Below are 19,016 nucleotides of genomic sequence, written 5' to 3' on the forward strand. Positions count from 1 at the left end.
AAAGTGTACCCAGAGGTACACCCTGCAAAACCAAAGACCCCTGGCATGGTTGCTGACTGGTCTTAACCAGCCTGCCACCACCAGACATGATTCTGGACTCCTGCGGTGACAGCTTTTGCTCTCAGGAGCCTGAAGACAAAGCCTTTCCTGGGCAGAGGTGTCACACCTCCTCCCACAATCGGGCACCCTGCGCCAGCGGTCAGCTTCAAAAGCTTTGTCGTCTTTGAAAGCTGACCCCTTCATCTGCTGCTAGCAGCAGAAGGCAACCCAATGGTTCTACCCACGATTTAGGTGGGAAAACTGGTGGGAAACTAAGCAAGAATAGAGGAAGTGGCTACCCTCAGCCTGCACCAACCTTCAGGTGAGGCAGGCGATGTGACCACTCCATTTCATTTTCCTCCATTTTGGATGGTAGGAAAATTAGTCAGTCAGGGATGTGTCCATTCCCATAGGAAGTGGTCACTTGGTGGGTGTAGCCACCCTAAGATAGGTGGCCTATTGGCCCCTACCAGGTACTCCACCAGCACTCCCTAAATACAGTATTTAGAGGGCGTCTCCTGACCAAGACTTTAGATTTGATGGACACAAGAAGGCAAGGAACAAAGAAAACCCAAGGTACGAGAACTGCAGTTCTGTTGCACAAAACAAAGAGGCCCCAACCCTACCTGCTGCTCCAAGGACTCGACAATTATCACTGTGGTGTGGCGTAGAAACCTGAAGGACTCTACAAAACCCCAAAGCACCTCCAGCCTTCTGAAAATTGCCACAAACTTCCCTCAGAGTGAAGGTATCACTCCCCTGCATCCAGCAGGCAAGGAACCCGTGAAGTCCGGTTTACTAATCTGCTGCTGACCAACGACTCAGAACCAGAAGCCCAGCCAGAAACCATACAACAGCTCCAGAGGCCATGCCTTCCACCGTGCCAAGTTTGGTGGTGTTAGGACTTTCTAGGGCTGTGGCGTGCCAGTAACTGGGGAACCAGACCCCCAACGTCGGACACCTAGAAGCAGAGTCCACTCCAGACTCCAAAAAGCACAGGAGCAAGCACCCATCAAGGTACTTCAGGGCACTCAAGATCCACCCCCTGAGTGGCCATGCTGACCTGCCATCCACCCTCAAAGCTGCCTGCCCCTGACCGTGAGGACTCCAAGATGCACAACACCTGGCTGACCAATCTGTGCTGCACCCGGCCTCCCTGGCCCCTACACCGACAAACTAGCTGTGCTCTTGTGGTCCCCAAACTTTTGGAACCTTCATCCTCCAAAGGTACCCGGCAGACTTACCCTTAAGTTCTTCTGTACAGTGTGTTTTAAAGTGGCCCCCTTCTCTGTGCGAGAGGTCCAAAACCTACAGCTGCTTCTCCTGTTCGGACACAGGGAATTGCCTGAACTTCTTTGGTTGGACCATTGGACCTCTCCATGACCTCGACCTAAAGACAGAAGGTGGCACTTGTGAGAACATTGCCTGATTTTATATGCATTTTTCTAATTTCTCCTACTGATTCCTATGGTGTGTAATTACGCACAAAAACAGTGCATTTTCTAACCTTTGAAAAATCATAACTAAAAAAGTACTTACCATATTACAAAGATCTTGGTCCTAAAAGATACATATAAATCTATATTATTTTTGTAAATTGGTTGAGTTATTCTTCCTAGTGTGTGTCTTCCTTTATTGATACTGTGAGTACAACAAATGCTTAGCAGATCTCCTGGATTACCTTAACTGCTCGACCACACTTCACAAAAATAAAGCTTTAGGTGAACTATCATTACCTCTGGATACCAAGGTGGGGTTGCTTGGACTCTCTGCACAGTGCACATCATTTTCAAACACTATATAACGAGCTAGCCTCCTACAATATCTCTGCCCCCCAATTATGAAATCATTTTGATTGACTTGACTATCTGGCTTTTCTAGCACTGTCAACCAACAAAATGCCCAAAGCGATATTTTCAATAGAAGAGAAGATACTACGAATCGAAATGTGGTGATGTATTGCGGTTGTATTTTGTTAATCATCATGCATCTTTTTTCCCGCTGCCTACCTATGGCAGACAGGATATCACTTATCTGCATGTTATACATGACATGTGCAACATATATTATTCATGTACCTCTTTGGAGTCAGGGTAGAATTGAAAGGCATGTGGAGAAGAGCAGGGCCATTGAACTCAAACTAAGATAATTGTCCATTACAGCTGCTCCAGTATCCTGCAGAGAGTAGCAAATTAGTACCTGATGCACTAGCTAGTTTGCTTCCATTCATTTAGAACAACAAGAACAGAATACTTGTACTCTATAGTGGATGATGCCTTACTCATTCAGGAGAGTTATTTTTCTTTTTCCACACAGTGTATGTATGTTTTTTTGGGAAATCCTTTACAAGAAAAAAAATCACTCTGTTTGTTTTAAATCTAGGATTATGCTAACTCAATTCCTTTCTGCCAGTCATTGCGGCATGTGTGGGTAAAATCATGTCCTTGTGACTCTCCTAATCACATCAGAAATTCCAATGGCCGCAGAGGACTAGCAATATATTGCTCCTGTAGAAGTGCCTCCTTAAATCCAGGCCTGACCAAAGACAGAAACCACACAGCTGTAGTGAGAGAGAGAATTTAATAATGTTACACAGGAACAATTGGATCTCAAAACTAACTGTTCGAATAGCAGAAGTACAACATGATCTTTTATTCTTGCAAAACACAAAGGGCAATAGTAATAGTTGTCCAATGAGAATTTAGCATATAGACATTTCTTGGCAATTACTCAGATACAAATTACATGCCCAGTTATCTCCAAGCAAGATTTCATAACATTTATATATACTATCCAATCAAAGTACAGTATGGGGTTGGGATTCCACACTACAGTGTCACTATATAATTTTAAACAAGTGTTTGCACAGAGCATTGCTTACAATATGTCTTTTTTCTTTCTTGATTTAGCTACTACTGATGGTCCACCGCCACCACCAACCTGACAGGAGATAGCAGCTCGGCTGTGGCAGCAGAGGTTGGAGGCCACCCGGGTGGAGTACCAATGTCTGGTGGAGGGTGAGGCACACGCCCCTGCCCTGGGTCCCAGTTCCTCCAGCCAGCTGCCTGAGCCTCCAGTCCCCAGGCCATGTAATGCGAGCACCACCGGAAGCTGCCGATAACACATTGCTGACCCCCATCAGACCACCTATTACATCACCACATGTTGCGTAGCATGGAGCACTTGGACCGTCAGATTGCAAGCCTTGAGACTCAGCTTCAAGAACAGCAGAACCTCCTGGAGAATACCCTCTTCTGAACACTTTTAAAAATGTTTGTCTTGGTGGGAGGGAGTTTTGTTGTGGGTGGAGAGGGTGGGACTTGGGCAGGGCAATTTCATTTGCCCTTTGTTTTAGACTTTTACTTGGACATTGGTTATGGAGGTATTGTTTTGGGAGAGGGGTGGGCCTATTGTGGGTGGAGAGGGTGGGTTTTCTTTTGTTTGGACGTTTTGGAGTAAAGGGAAACATTTCTATTAAATTCTATGCCTGAAGAAGTTTTTTGTGTTTTACTTTATCTTTGCACTGATGCCTTTCCACACAGACTGTTTGTTTAACCTGCTGCTCAAAGGGTATGCCATTTAGTTATAGTTAGTTATACCCTTGTCCTACTGCCCTATGTAACGATAGTGACCATTATGTGTGTGTGTTGCCATTACCTATATTGCCTACTGCAACCTAGATAAACAATTACTTATCTGCAGTAGAAGTTAATTATGTACTAACCAAACTAGTTCACTTCACTCTATGTTCTCTTACCTGAATAAATGACGCCATGGCTGCTCCCTCTCTTGATCGTCCAAAGCCTTGCTGGAGGGTTTCCCAAGGTGCCTTCTTAATGGTAGTGGTAGTGCCCAAACAGGAAAGGCATCACATGTGAGGTCCTACTCCCAGAGCGATGAGCCAAGTTATTGTAGATCTAAATGTTCTGTCACCTAGGTTTGAAAAATACAAATTACGGAGGAGCAAAGTAAAAAATGATTGTTAAAAAAAGAATTATACTGTATTGCCAAATTGGGTGGTGTATCTGCATTCTTCTTGGAATGTCCATCACTCTTGGGTGCCTGGCTGAATCGGTCCGGTAGGTAAGCAGGAGTATTGAGCTTTTGCCTTTCATTCTTGCAGGAGAGAAGAAGGCAAGGTAGGTAGGTAAGCTTCATGAGGAGTGTACCAAGATGACTCAGTGGCAGAGCAAGAACATAGGCATAGTTTCAAATTTGTGCCAGCAATGCAGTGCACACACTCAGCAGCATTTCCCAAATCAACACACCTCTCTCCAGCCCACAGAGCTGAATTCTAGCCCTCAGAGTAATCATCATCATCATGGTTTCCTTTTGAAGTTGATAACTTCCTTCTTTTGGATGTTAAGGCAGTCCCGCCCTGATTCTTTTCATCCTCCTTCTGACTCCGAGTAATTCTGTCCTGGTGAGTCCCAAGCAAGATAGGCCTGTAGTGCACTGCTGTTGAAGAACAAGTAGAGAAACTGATTTGGAGTGTTTTGTTGTGTAGATTTGTGTTTGTTAACAAAAGTGATTGGCCTGGTCGTTGAAGAACCAAAAACAAGGAGTGAACCCTGCAGGTAAATTTCGCTAAGTTTGAAAGGGCCAATCAACTTCAGGAAAAATGATCACTCATCAGGCGCCATACACTGCAAATCATCAAAATCAAGCTTACTAATTAGCTGAACACCCTCCCACACTGTCTGCCACCACATAAATCATCAATCATCACTCACAATCACTCAATAATATATCATCACTCATTGGTGCAATAGTTACCTCTTCCAATCCAAGCACGGTGGTAGGTACACAATTGCACCTCCTTTTTGATGCAAGCAACACATTGGAGTTTAGCAGTCTAGTAAATCGATGATCATCTTGGGCAGCCCTGCTAAGTGATGCAAAAAAAGGATAGCTATGGGAGGGAGACAGGCACTGTCTCCAGAGTCCTGAATGGTATGGGAAGGCTTCTTCAATGCACACTGGTCCAAATCCAGTGCAGGCATACACGTGATTAAAATGGTGGGCAGCATAAATCAGACACAAACATAATGTTCCAGTAGCTAAAATTTTTTTTTACTTTTATAAACAATGAGGTTTGTTGATAACTAATTAAAAAGTATTATGGTTCCGCACTCAGTCAGAGAAATAGAGTTCGTCCACAAACTCATGTGCTTTGCCCAGAAATTGGTCAGCTAACAAACTTGATTCTGACCAATAATCCTCCTCCCCCTATGCTGCTGTTTCAAGAATAATTGTGTGGTATGTAACGTTGGTTCATTTTGATCCTGGTCAATCTCTCAATGTTTTGAGGTGAGAGACTGGTCTTTTTCACTGTGACAACTGCACCAGCTGCACTGAACGCACGCTCAGCAGACCCACTGGCTACTGGACAAACCAGATATTTTATTGCCAGCTTACTGAACACTGGCCATTGGCGCAGCTTTGCATACCAATATGCCAATAGGTTTTGATCTGCATACACCTCTTTTGGGTCATCCAGATACTACTGGGACATCCTCTGAATGGTCATTGGTGCTACCACTTGCTTGACCTCTTTTGCCTTCACCTCTGCACTGGATTTAAAACTTGCCGCTTGAAACCAACCCAATGCAGAGGTTGGGGCCAATTCTTCTGTTCCTGTAGTTGTGATTGTTGCTGGTGTTCTTGTTGTTGGTGTTGGCTGTTGTGAGACAAGACTGTCCTCTCTGGAAGTTGAAGGTGAACCCCAGAACTTCTGCCCAGGGAAGGGACTCCAGTAATTTGCAGCCATTGTCCTTCCAGGTCTCCAGCTTGCTCAACAATCCACCTCTTGTATTTTGAAACATCTCCTTATAAAAAGGAATGAAATAGCCAAATTTATGTTGTACAGTGGCTCAAGTAGTGTTGTAAAGATGTACTCTTTGGACAACATGATGTCATTTTGCAGCCTTATATTAACAGCCAAGTGAAGGATTAAGCTCTCAGCCAAGGTATGCATTTCTGCATTTTTGTTCACACCTGCGAGTGCAAACCTTTCAGACACCTTTTTTAACTGGTCCTTTAGTAGCAACAGCAAGATAGCTCGGCCCTTCATACTGTCCTCCTTGCTAGCTTTCCGTGTGAAAACTTCAGCATCTGTGTCAGGCATTTGACTAGGCCCCATTTTGTCTGCATCCATGGTTATACTTTTCCCAATTGCATTCCCTCCCCTTTGAATGGCATAGTCATTGGTCATTCTGTATTGCTGAAACAGACGTTGCAACATGTAATAGTTCAAGTTCCAACATTTTGGCACATCCTGTATGAGGGCTTTAACTGGGACTCTATTAGCATGCTGAATAATGCTCAGGTGCTTCTGGGCTTTAGAAGAAGGGCTGAAATTATTTCAGATTCTTCTGCAGGTGGGACGTATGTTGCTGACTATGGGGGTCATTATGACCCCGGCGGTCGGTGACAATGTGGCGTTAGTACTGCCAACAAGCTGGCGGTACATACCGCCACATTATGACATTGGCGAGTTGGCTGCAGCCAACCCACCAATATACAACTCAGACCGCCATGGTGGTAGCAGCTGCCGGGTCGGAGACAACAATCTCCAGCCCGGCAGCGGCTATTGTACTGCCAGCGGCCTTTTGACCCTGCCTACCACCATGGTTTTTGTGGTGTTTGTAATGCCACAAAAACCATGGCGGTAGGCCCTACCAGTGGCAGGGAATTCCTTCCCTGTCACTGGTAGTAGGCTCACCCACTCCCCAAACACTCCCCAGATGCCCCCCACCCCCTTCCATCCACGCTCCCCCCTTCCAATCTCCCTCCCGCCCATTTATGCACACTGGCAGACATGAACCACTCATACACACACTCACTCACAGAGGCATACATGCATTCATTCACGCATGCATCCATTCAGTCTTGCACACATCTGTACGCACATTCTCACTGACACGCAAACACGCATTCAAACACATGCATATACACATGCATACAACACTACACACACATTTGCATTCATGCACACACTCACACATTCATGCACACAACCACACGCACACACACACACACACAACACCCCCCACCCCCTCCCCTGTCAGAAACCGGACTTACCTGCATCCAGGGGATCTTCCGGCAGGGGATGGGGTGCTGCTACCACCATCAGTGCCTGCCAGCAGAACATGCCAGGCCATATTATTTGTCATACTGGCGTGGCGCTGCTGGTGGTAGCAGCGCCACCTTAACACCTTCTGCCAGTATGGCCACAGCTGGATTTCCACCCTTCTTGTGGCAGGAATCCGGCTGTGGTCATAATTTGGGGGATGGATGTTAGCCACGGCGATGGTCTTTTGGCGGCCATCGTCACGGCGGTAGGCGACATTTACCACCAATGTTATAATGAGGGCCAACATCTTCTATTTTGAGAAAATCCGCCACAACCAGGTTGATTCAATGCTCCAAACACAGGACCCTGAAATAACCACAATCTGACATGAACTTGGCTATATTACTGCCATTGTCCATGGCAACAAATCCAATTTTGAGACCTCTGGGTTACAGCCATTCAAACACCTTTTTGCTAAAGTCTTCCAAGATGTTTGCAGCAGTATGTGATTTTTCCATGGCAAACATGGCTACAGTTGCATACCGCTGAACACTCTTAAAAGTGTCTTCAGCACTGAGACCTGTAGATAACTATTGCCTCACTTCCACAAAAGAGATCCAGTGTGCAGCAATACACATGTAATCAGTTTCTTCACAACTGGTCTACGTCTCTCGTCAGGAGGATGGTGTGAACAGCACTTTGCTGCAAACGTGTCCAACGATTTCCAGCACATTGGGATGAAATGCTAGAACAGAAACTTTGGCAAAATAGGTCTAATTTGTCACCTTCCATTTCGGGCAGATAGCCGCCACAAATTCTAAAAATCCCACTCCCTCCACAGAAAAAGGGGGGCGGTCCAGAGCTAACATTTAAGCCAGCTTCCTTTTGTACAAACATGCCGCTAGGTGGTTGCGGTCGTAGAAGCCCCTTCTGCCTAAACAATCCTGTAATAGTAGCCTTGATTATTTTCTTTTCTGGGGCAACTGGCGCAGATGACTTCTGAGAAGTGGGAGGTGGTAGACTCATTGTGCATATTGGGGCAGTCACTGTAGGCTGTGGTGTCTCCATCTGACTCTTGTGCCATTTTGTGGTTGCTGAGACAGGTGATGCTGGTGTTGATTGCAGTGGCTGCCTAGGTGACAGACATAGCCTTAGGCTTATGTTAGGGTGGTGCCATTGATGCAGGAGTGCTACTCCCAAGTTCCTCCCCAGAGGCAGGGAAGGCAGACACAAGTTTCCTGAAAAAGGGTTTGGTCAGCACACAAGTGGTGGAAAGCTGCTTCTTTACACCGGCCACTTTTTTGACAGCACATTTTTTTGGGGCCATCTTAAAGCTGTCGGTTGGCAGTGGCATTGAGTTGCACAAACAGAAGAGATTGGAGGACTGAAATCTCAGTACAGGCCTTCTGTGTAGCAGTACTGTGGCTGATGTCTCTTCTTTTGTGCACCTCAAAGCAAACAAACAAGAAAAACATTTAGTGAAACATGGCATTGTTGCAGTCTGAATTAATACAAGTACACTATAATTTAGTGTGGTTGGATACTTGAGTTATTGTACGAAATAATTAGCAACAATATACACAACTAGTTTATATTCAAACCACACCACCATAACATAACATTTCATTTCCAATCAGGATAACACAGATGTAACTAGCCTTTGATTTATGTGCATCTATTCGAAGAGAGACACCTGTGGCAGTCAGGGAGGTGCATGGGTAAATGGAATAACGCTTAAAAAAAGAAGGCTGGCGTGTGCCTATGGCAGGCAAGGGAGTCCAGAAGGAAATGTAATAATCTTAAAAGAAATGAATAATACAGATGTGTGTGCAGTGCACCTACCATAGCAGGCAGAGGGCACGGGGAAACTGATTAATACCTAAAAAAAATGAATGCTGTTGTGCGGCTGTGCACCTATTGCAGCCAGGGGATGGATGGATGGATGGATCATGGATGGAGGAAAAATGCTAAACAAAAAAAATGAAAAAAGTAATGACAAAATTACAAAAATAAAAATAAAAATGTAAATACAAATTATTTTTTTTAAAAGAGCAAATAAAATAAAAAATGTAAATTAAACTAAAATAATAAAAGAAAAAAGAATGAAAATTAATTGCTGATATTTGTACTGCAGGAGTATAAGAAACCTATTGGGAGGCAAGGAGGCACAGGTGAAAAATAAAAAAAAATGCTTGTAATAGAAAGCACTGTCCATTATATTTATAATATAGTATACTACAATGATCCTCGATCATATTATTAAACGGATATCACAAACAAGCCTTTGGCTAAAGCCCACTGACTAGCTGCACAAAATGGCTGCCAACCACATGGTCAAACAACAACAGCAACCAAGGAGGCATGGAGAACAAAGGACCCCTGTAAGCCTATGGCAAAAGCTCAATGGCTGAGTGCAGAAAATAGCTGCTGACAACATGGTCAAACATCAAGCGCAAGCAAGGAGGCATGAAAAACAAAAAACATATGCAAGCATATGGCAAAAGCACACTGGCTGGTTGCACAAATTGCCCGTTGGCCACATAGTTAAACAACAACAGCGAGCAATGAGACATGGAAAACAAAAAAACATGCAAGCCTTTTGTAATGTACACTGGCTGGTTACAGACAATGGCTGCCAACCACTAGGTTAAACAACAAAAGCGAGCAAGGAGGCATGGAGAACAAAGAACACGTGCAAGCCTATGGCAAAAGCACACTGGCTGGCTACATAAAATGGCCTCCGACCACATGGCCAAACCAATAAGAGCAAGCAAGGAGGCATGGAGAACAAAGAACACATGCAATTCTATGACAAAAGCACAGTGGCTGGCTGCACACAATGGCTGCTGATCACAGGGTCAGACAACAACAGAAAGCAAGGAGGCATGGAGAACAAAGAACACATGCAACCTATGGCAAAAGCACATTGGCTGGCTACACAAAATGACCACCAGCCACATGGTGAACCAACAAGCAAGGAGGCATGGAAAACAAAGAACACATTCAGGCCTATGGACACAGACTACATAAAATGGTCCCTGGCCACATGGCATTGAAAACAACGAACCCCCGCCTTTGCAGGAGCTCTGCAATGTCCTCGCCATCCATTTCCACCGCAAGATAGAAGAAATCCACAACAGCTTCAACCCCAAGACCCACCTACAGACCACAGGCACCCTCGAACCCAACGCCTCATGCAACACCAACCTCCTCCACACCTGGACCCTCATCTACAAAGAAGATATCGCCAACACCATGGCCTCTATCCATTCCGGATCCCCATCAGACCCTTGCCCGCACCACATCTTCAATAAAGCAAGCAACATCATCGCTCCCCACCTCTGCGACACCATCAACAGCTCCTTCGAGTCGGCCACCTTCCCGGAAATCTGGAAACACGCAGAAGTCAATGCCCTACTGAAGAAACCCAAGGCGGACTCAGATGACCCGAAGAACTACTGGCCGATCTCCCTCCTTCCCTTCCCAGCCAAAGTCATCGAAAAAATCGTCAACTCCTAACTTTGCAGTTTCCTGGAAGACTGCAAGGCGCTCGACACCACCCAATCCGGATTCCGAAAAAATCACAGCACCGAGACCGCACTCATCGCTGCCACAGATGACATCAGGACCATGCTCGACGAAGGCGAAACCGCAGCACTCATCCTCCTGGACTTATCTGCAGCCTTCAACACGGTTTGTCATCACACCCTTCATACACGAATCCACAAAACCGGAATACGCGACAAGGCTCTCGACTGGATCTCGTCATTTCTCACCGGTAGAACCCAGAGAATCCGCCTTCCGGCGTTCCTGTCAGAAGCCTCCAAGATTATCTGTGGCGCCCCCAGGGATCATCCCTCAGCCCAACACTCTTCAATGTTAACATGGCCCCACTCGCCAATATCGCACGGACCCACCACATCAACATAGTTTCCTACGCAGACGACACCCAGCTAATCCTCTCCCTCACGGAAGACCCTACAACTGCAAAAATCAACCTCCACAATGGGTTTCACGCCATCTCCAGCTGGATGGAATCAAGCCACCTCAAGCTAAACACTGATAAAACAGAGATCCTTATCTTCGGCTCTGACCCCTTAGCGTGGGACGACTCCTGGTGGCCCAGCTCCCTTGGTACCGCACCTTAGCCCACCACCCACGCACGCAACCTGGGTTTCATCTTGGACTCCACTATCAGCATGACACAGCAGGTCAACGCAATCTCCTCTTCCTGCTACAACACTCTCCGCATGCTGCGCAAGATCTTCAAGTGGATTCCCGTCGAGACCAGGAAAACTGTCACCCACGCCCTGGTCAGCAGCAGATTGGACTACGGTAATGCTCTATATGCAGGGACAACAACCAAGCTGAAAACGAAGCTGCAACAGACCCAGAACGCATCCGCCCACCTCATTCTCGATGTCCCACGCCGCAACCAGATCTCCCCCCACCTCAGAGACCTGCACTGGCTACATGTATCGAAGAGGATCACCTTCAAGCTCCTGACCCACGCACATAAAGCTCTCCACAACACAGGTCCAGCCTACCTCAACGACAGACTCACCTTTCAGGCTCCCACCCTCCATCTTCGCTCCGCCAGCCTCGCCCCCTCGCCACCGTCCCCCGCATCCGCCACACCACCACCGGAGTAAGATCCTTTTCACACCTCGCCGCCAAGACCTGGAACTCCTTACTGCTCCACCTAGACCAGACCCAGGACTTCCTGACATTCATGAAACACCTCAAGACGTGGCTCTTCGACCAGTAGTGTCCCCCTCCCCAGCGCCTTGAGACCCTAATGGGTGAGTAGTGCGCTATGTAAATGGATTGATTGATTGATTAATTGATTGAAGACAAATGGTGGCCTATTGCAAACACACTAACACACAATGGCCAGACAAATGAGGCATAATAACACTGAAGAAAACAGTACCATGAATTCAGCAATGGCAAACCCGGAAACTGACTGAGATTAAAACATCTTACAACAACACAAATCCTCCTATGGCATCAGACATTACCCCACATATACACTTTTTGCAGAACAAAATGTGAAATGCAAAAAATAATCAACAGTTTTAATTTAATCCAATGCCATCCCTGCTCTAAATTATGTATTAAATGAAACAACATATATCACAGAAACAGTTCTTTCATGTACTGTTGGCTAGCACTGGACCTACTGGCTGGATGGCCCGTTGGCAGTCTAGGCCACATAGTAAAATAAATGAATATTGCAAATGTAACAAACATGGAGACAATGTACTTTACTGTTCAATATTTTTCCTTTAGTAAAGGTGAAAAATGAAATGTTAAAAAAGTAACTAGGCTTCTGCTGACACCCAAGGCCACCCACCACAATGACATTTAAAAATCAATTAAAAGTACAAAACAACACTTGTCCATGCCCTATCAAACAAACAACACCCTTATATAATAGTTTTTTAACTTACAAAAACAAAGTCCTTAAATCCAAAGGTATATATTCAGAAGACAAAGAGAGTGATCCTTTCACCTCCAAATCCAAGTGAAAAGTGACCAGAAGATAGACAAAGCACTGGGAGGAGCCTGTTGGACAGGAATAGGAAGTGGGAGTCTCTCGAGCACTTCCTTCCTGTTGGAAAAAATGTTTTTAAAAAATGGCTTCTCAAACTAAAAAACAAAGTGAAAGGTCAGTTGGAGCAGAAAATCGACTCGAAAACATCTTTTTGAGTAGATTTAGCTGCTTCTCGAGTACAGAATCCATTCAGGGTGCCCCTTTGGTCGTTCACGCTTGTGAGCAGCACTATAACAGCACCGTCATGGCCGGAAGCCGTACTAGTTGGCGCAAAATCTGGGTGTGCTCACAAGCAGCCCAAGATTATTGTGGCACTTGCAGGCACACACCAGAAACAATTCTAGTGCGTGCTAAATGGAAAACAATTCCGCCACACACCAGATGACGGAATTTGGTAACTCTGTATTACTCCACACAGGGCAGAGTGCCCGAATCCCGCACACTCCGCGAGCGGAGGGAATTTTTTCCACCCAGGCCTATTGTAAATGTGGAGAAGTCAGATGTTACTCCCTCTCAATGAATGAGCTTTTTGGTATTTCTGCTGGATGCAGAACTAGGTTTCTTGATGTTACCTGGTGAGAAATTAAAGGCGATCAGGAAAGAGCTAAGATCGGCTCTCAGTTGGACTTATTTTTCATTAAGACAACTGGCACAGATAGTGTGGTTGTTGACATTGTCGATTCAAGCAATATTTCTAGGACCCCTTTATTATAGGGCTCTTTAAAGGCTAAAAATAAGGCATCTTCAAAGAGGCCTGCAATATTCACAGATTGACCCATTAGACAAAGAGAATACGGCAGAAGTATCTTTGGGGATCCCTCATATGAATGCCTAGAATAGCTGAGCAATTTTTCCCTGTTCCCCAGATCTTGTAATTTAATCTGATGCAATTCTATGGGGATGGGGCAGATGGTTTGGCACCTTCTGGACTGGAGGAAGATGGTCCAGGAGGGAGTCATCATGGTACATAAATTGTTTACAGTTTCTTGCAGGCTCATTTGCAAATCAATGCCTGGTGAACGACAGGGTAAAATTAACGGTTCTACTTCACATCACATTCTGACAGTAGTTAGCTATGTCAATAAGTTGGGAGTAACACAGTGAAAACCACTGACAAAGTTAGCACAGGCATTGTTGGAGTTCTGTCTCAGGCAGGAGATTGATCTGGTGGTGGAATACATGCCAGGGCCGGCTAATCTGGTTGCAAACTGGTATTCACAGAATATGTCAGATACCAGCAAATGGAAATTAGATTCCCATTTGTTCATGGACTGGATGGTCTGAGGGAGCCATTTTATAGAAATCTACTTGCCTCAAGACTTACAGCTCAGCGACCAGATGCGGAGGAGCTGGCCATGTACACATACCTTCAAGATTGGTCCAGGGGACTTCATAATGCCTCCCGTCAAGTAATTATGATAGCATGAACATTGTCACAAATCAAGAGAATGATGGCGAGGATCATGTAGGTGACTCCCCTTTGGAGGAGTCAACCTTGGTTCCCTATGCTGCTGGAACTCTAGATTGCCCTGTGTAGTTGCCTGAGATGTTGAGGAGCCCATCTCATATGTTAGTATGTCACAACAAACTGGTCTTGGCAGCGTGGAACGTTTCAGGATGCTTACAGGTCTGCCAGGGCATTTGATTGAGGCTTCGGGTTACACCGAGGCCTCATGTGCCACTGGCACTGTCAAAGCCTATAAGTCAGGATGAGAACTCTGCAGTGGCTGGTGTGTGGAAAGGGGTATGGTTCCCATTTCAGCAGGTGTTGTAGGGGTGTCCAAGTTCTTGGGGGTCTCTAACAGCAAAGGAAAAGTCAGAGTGGGTCATTAATGATTACATGTCAGCCATTTCAGTTTGCCATCAGAAATCAGATGGAAAACCAATAGAAGAACATCTGATTTGTAGATTGTTGAAGTGTTTTATGGGTATGAACCCTCCTTAACCAAGGCATTCAGGTATGAGGGATTTGAATATAGTCCTGTACTTGCTTGAGTCTTTGGGTGATCACAGTTCATTTTCGATTAAGTGGTTGTCAGCTAAGCTGGTGACACTCTGGTGTTTAGTCTCTTTTAGTAGGGTCTCAGACTTTGGGCCCTGGACATCAGGGCTATGCAGTTCACACCTATAGAGGTTTATTTTGCATTACCAAGAGGATCAAAACTGCATCCACATTTGTGTGTTTCCCACATTTTACTGCTCACTCTAAACATGAACCCACCGCAAACTCACAGTGGTAAGGTGCCTTCAGCAATAATAGATGCCTCCAGGGCTGAGGACTCCTGTGCCCCAGTTACTCATAGCTTTGAGGAAGCCTTTTAATCCAGTCGCTTCCTGCTCTAATTGAATGCTTTTATTCTGGGTATTTGTGTTGTGTCATTTCCTGTGAGGGCTACAGGATTATGGGAGTTGTAGTTTTTGCTGTTGTTATGAGAAGAGAGAATGCATAATATTCACTTCCATTCTCTGTAAAAAAAAATCAGGACTCTTCTTCACAAGTGGCATAGAGATTTTGCAATGACGCCACATTTTTACACTTTTTGGTAGTCTTTGCCTATAAATGATGCCCTTAGGTTCAGAGGCATTAACATGCGTTCTACTGCTACTTTTTGTTTAATCAATAACTATGTAGAACTTTTATCTGTGAAATTGCAGTTAATATATTTAATCAATTTTAAATTTGCACACATTTTATCATGTATGTTCATTTGTGCATTGATTGTTGTTTGCCTTCTGCTTGCATCCTCATTTCTAGGAAATCTTTTTCTGCTTCCCTTGCTGTTACAAATTGCGAAACTTCTTAAAATGTAAGATGGCCCTGTTGTGCTCATGTTATAAGTATTTAATGTTATTTTTTGTTTCAGGTTTTTTTGGAGGTGAGAATTAAAGTCCCAGTCCTACAAAAATGATCTTTCTCTTATCAACTTTTCTCTCTTCAATTCTCCATATCCTTCTGGACTATCCATTCCCCAACCGGGCAGTGGCTGTCTTGATTGACAGCATCCCACAGTCCATCACGCAGTACCACTGGTCAGGGGCCAATACTCACGCCATAGCGATGAAGGCTGCGTTGCCACCATACAAGAAGGACCGGTTCACCACTTGGAGGATGAAGGTGGCATACTGGACCGGCAGGACGGGGACTGAAGCACATATGGAGAAGAGGACACACTGTCCGGCGGTGAGGGCCAGAGACAGGACAGCAGAGCGGAGGTCAGCCAGGGTCTTCAAGGCTGAGGAGAGAAAACACTTCTGTGAATAGGAGGCCACTGGCAGCACAATGAGGAGTACTGGAGAGGATGCTACTGCTGAGAGCCGAATGCCCGTTACTGAGGAGAGCTAGGACTATCAGTTACACAGCATGACTGGGGAACCGGGTAAAAGAAAAACTGAATACCACAGCACGCCTGGGGAACAGAGGAATATGAAACGTGAGTATTGCTAGTGGTGGGATATATACCGTCAATACCACAGCAAATCTGGGGCCCAGGATAGATGCTATAAATAGCACATCACACCTGGTGGTGAGATTAGATACTGTCAATACCACAGCACGCCGGGTGGTGAGAATATATACTGTCAATACCACAGCACGCCGGGTAGTGAGAATATATACTGTCAATACCACAGCACGCCGGGTAGTGAGAATATATACTGTCAATACCACAGCACGGATGGTGGTGAGATTAGATACTGTCAATACCACAGCACGCCTGGTGGTGAGAGTAGATACTGTCAATACCACAGCACCCCTGGTGGTGAGAATATATACTGTCAATACCACAGCACGCCGGGTAGTGAGAATATATACTGTCAATACCACAGCACGGATGGTGGTGAGATTAGATACTGTCAATACCACAGCACTGTCAATACCACAGCACGCCTGGTGGTGAGAATAGATACTGTCAATACCACAGCACGGATGGTGGTGAGATTAGATACTGTCAATACCACAGCACGCCTGGTGGTGAGAATAGATACTGTCAATACCACAGCACGCCTGGTGGTGAGAATAGATACTGTCAATACCACAGCACGGATGGTGGTGAGATTAGATACTGTCAATACCACAGCACGGATGGTGGTGAGATTAGATACTGTCAATACCACAGCACGCCTGGTGGTGAGAGTAGATACTGTCAATACCACAGCACGCCGGGTAGTGAGAATATATACTGTCAATACCACAGCACGCCTGGTGGTGAGAATAGATACTGTCAATACCACAGCACGGATGGTGGTGAGATTAGATACTGTCAATACCACACCACTGTCAATACCACAGCACGCCTGGTGGTGAGAGTAGATATTGTCAATACCACAGCACCCCTGGTGGTGAGATTAGATACTGTCAATACCACAGCACGCCGGGTAGTGAGAATAGATGCTGTCAATACCTTGGCACACCTGGTGGTGAGGATAGATACTGTCAATACCACAGCTAATCTGATGGTGAGGAGCAGATACTGTCAATACCACAGCATGTCTGCTGGTGAGGACAGACAATGTCAATCATCAATCACAAAGGGAGAGTTGGATGCAATATCTTATCAATTATTGGTAGGCCTAGATCAGGCAAACCCTGATCCAATAGTTAATGGCTGTGTGGTTCACCTCGGGCTAGCGATGACGCCCTAGCACACCTTGGCATGCCAGTTATACTGAATGAAGCCTTACCCACATTTTGTGGCACGCTTTATCCTTGGCGAGTCATCCCGCCATGGTAGGATGGTACTACCAGAGTGGACATAACCATGATGAGAGGAAGGTTTCGAGTTTTTGAAATATGCTGGATAAAGAAGGGATCCCGATAAGTTAATATTACTTTGAGGTATGCTCAAGGATGTACTTTATTGGCGAGTACCTCAAGTATGTTTAAAACCAGAACAAAAGTGGATGTTACTTGGGTTCAATGATCTATCCAACGGGTTGGTGCGCTTTCTAGCAACAATAACGGACAGGGTCATTCACCAGGGCAATTAGAATCCCTGTCTCTTTAGACTGCAAAGTTGTCATAGAGGAAGTTCTTAGCTCAGGGGCATGAGTGAGATCCCACAATGGTGAGACAACCATGCTTCTAGGTCCGGATGGAGGAGGTGCCCCCTGTAGTCACACATTCACCAAGAGCTTTATCAGCTGAGTAACCTATTTAAACTCCATTGGCCACACGTGGCTGGTGCGTGGATGCTAAGAGTCAGAAGGCACACCTCTTGGTGACCGCGAGATACAGGGGGTAACCACTGTCAATAAAGCAGCAGACCCTGAGTGAAGGGAGAGAATTATACCCTGGAAGCCAGTGTAGCGCCCTGAGGGGAAAGGAAACAAGGGTCAATAAAGTAGTGTGCAAGGGCAGTGGAGAGAGAAAACTGACAAACTAGCACCATGCGCTGAGGTGAGGGGAGAGAACACTATTGTCAGCAGACCAGCGCATGCAGAGCTGAGAGCAGTGGAGAGTACTGTAGAGCAGCGCAGGCAGAGCTGAGAGCAGTGGAGAGTACTGTAGAGTAGCGCATGCAGAGCTGAGAGCTGAGAAGACTACTGTAGAGCAGCGCATGCAGAGCTGAGAGCAGAGGAGACTACTGTAGAGCAGCGCATGCAGAGCTGAGAGCAGAAGAGACTACTGTAGGGCAGCGCATGCAGAGCTGAGAGCTGAGAAGACTACTGTAGAGCAGCGCATGCAGAGCTGAGAGCAGAGGAGACTACTGTAGTGCAGCGCATGCAGAGCTGAGAGCAGAAGAGACTACTGTAGGGCAGCGCATGCAGAGCTGAGAGCAGAGGAGACTACTGTAGAGCAGCGCATGCAGAACTGAGAGCAGAGAAGACTACAGTAGAGCAGCGCATGCAGAGCAGAGAAGACTAGAGAAGAGCAGCGCATGCAGAGTGAGAGCAGAGAAGACTACTGTAGAGCAGCACATGCAGAGCTGAGAGCAGAGAAGACTACAGTAAAGCAGCGCATGCAGAGCTGAGAGCAGAGAAGACTACTGTAGAGCAGCGCACGCAGAGCTGAGAGCAGAGAAGACTACTGTAGAGCAGCGCATGCAGAGCTGAGAGCAGAGAGGACTACTGTAGTGCAGCGCATGCAGAGCTGAGAGCAGAGAAGACTACTGTAGAACAGCACATGCAGAGCTGAGAGCAGAGGAGAGTACTGTAGAACAGCACATGCAGAGCTGAGAGCAGAGGAGAGTACTGTAGAGCAGTGCATGCAAGGCTGAGATCAGAGAAGACTAGTGTAGAGCAGCACGTGCAGAGCTGAGACCACAGGAGACTACTGTAGAGCAGCGCGTGCAGAGCTGAGAGCAGAGGAGATTACTGTACAGCAGCGCATGCAGAGCTGAGAGCAGA

The 19,016-nt window shown here is 46.0% G+C and overlaps 1 protein-coding gene across 1 annotated transcript in view; it reads right to left on the minus strand.

Annotated features, from left to right (window-relative positions):
- The window catches only part of LOC138294019 (equilibrative nucleobase transporter 1-like), a 387,196-nt gene that overhangs the window by 10,212 nt on the left and 357,968 nt on the right, over positions 1-19,016 (minus strand). The window contains exon 10 of the mRNA XM_069233271.1: positions 15,721-15,904. Within this exon, the coding sequence (XP_069089372.1) occupies positions 15,721-15,904 (184 nt within the window). The remainder of the gene's footprint in view (positions 1-15,720; positions 15,905-19,016) is intronic.

This window comes from Pleurodeles waltl, chromosome 4_2, assembly GCF_031143425.1.
Source record: "Pleurodeles waltl isolate 20211129_DDA chromosome 4_2, aPleWal1.hap1.20221129, whole genome shotgun sequence".
In the NCBI taxonomy this organism is placed as follows: Eukaryota; Metazoa; Chordata; class Amphibia; order Caudata; family Salamandridae; genus Pleurodeles; species Pleurodeles waltl.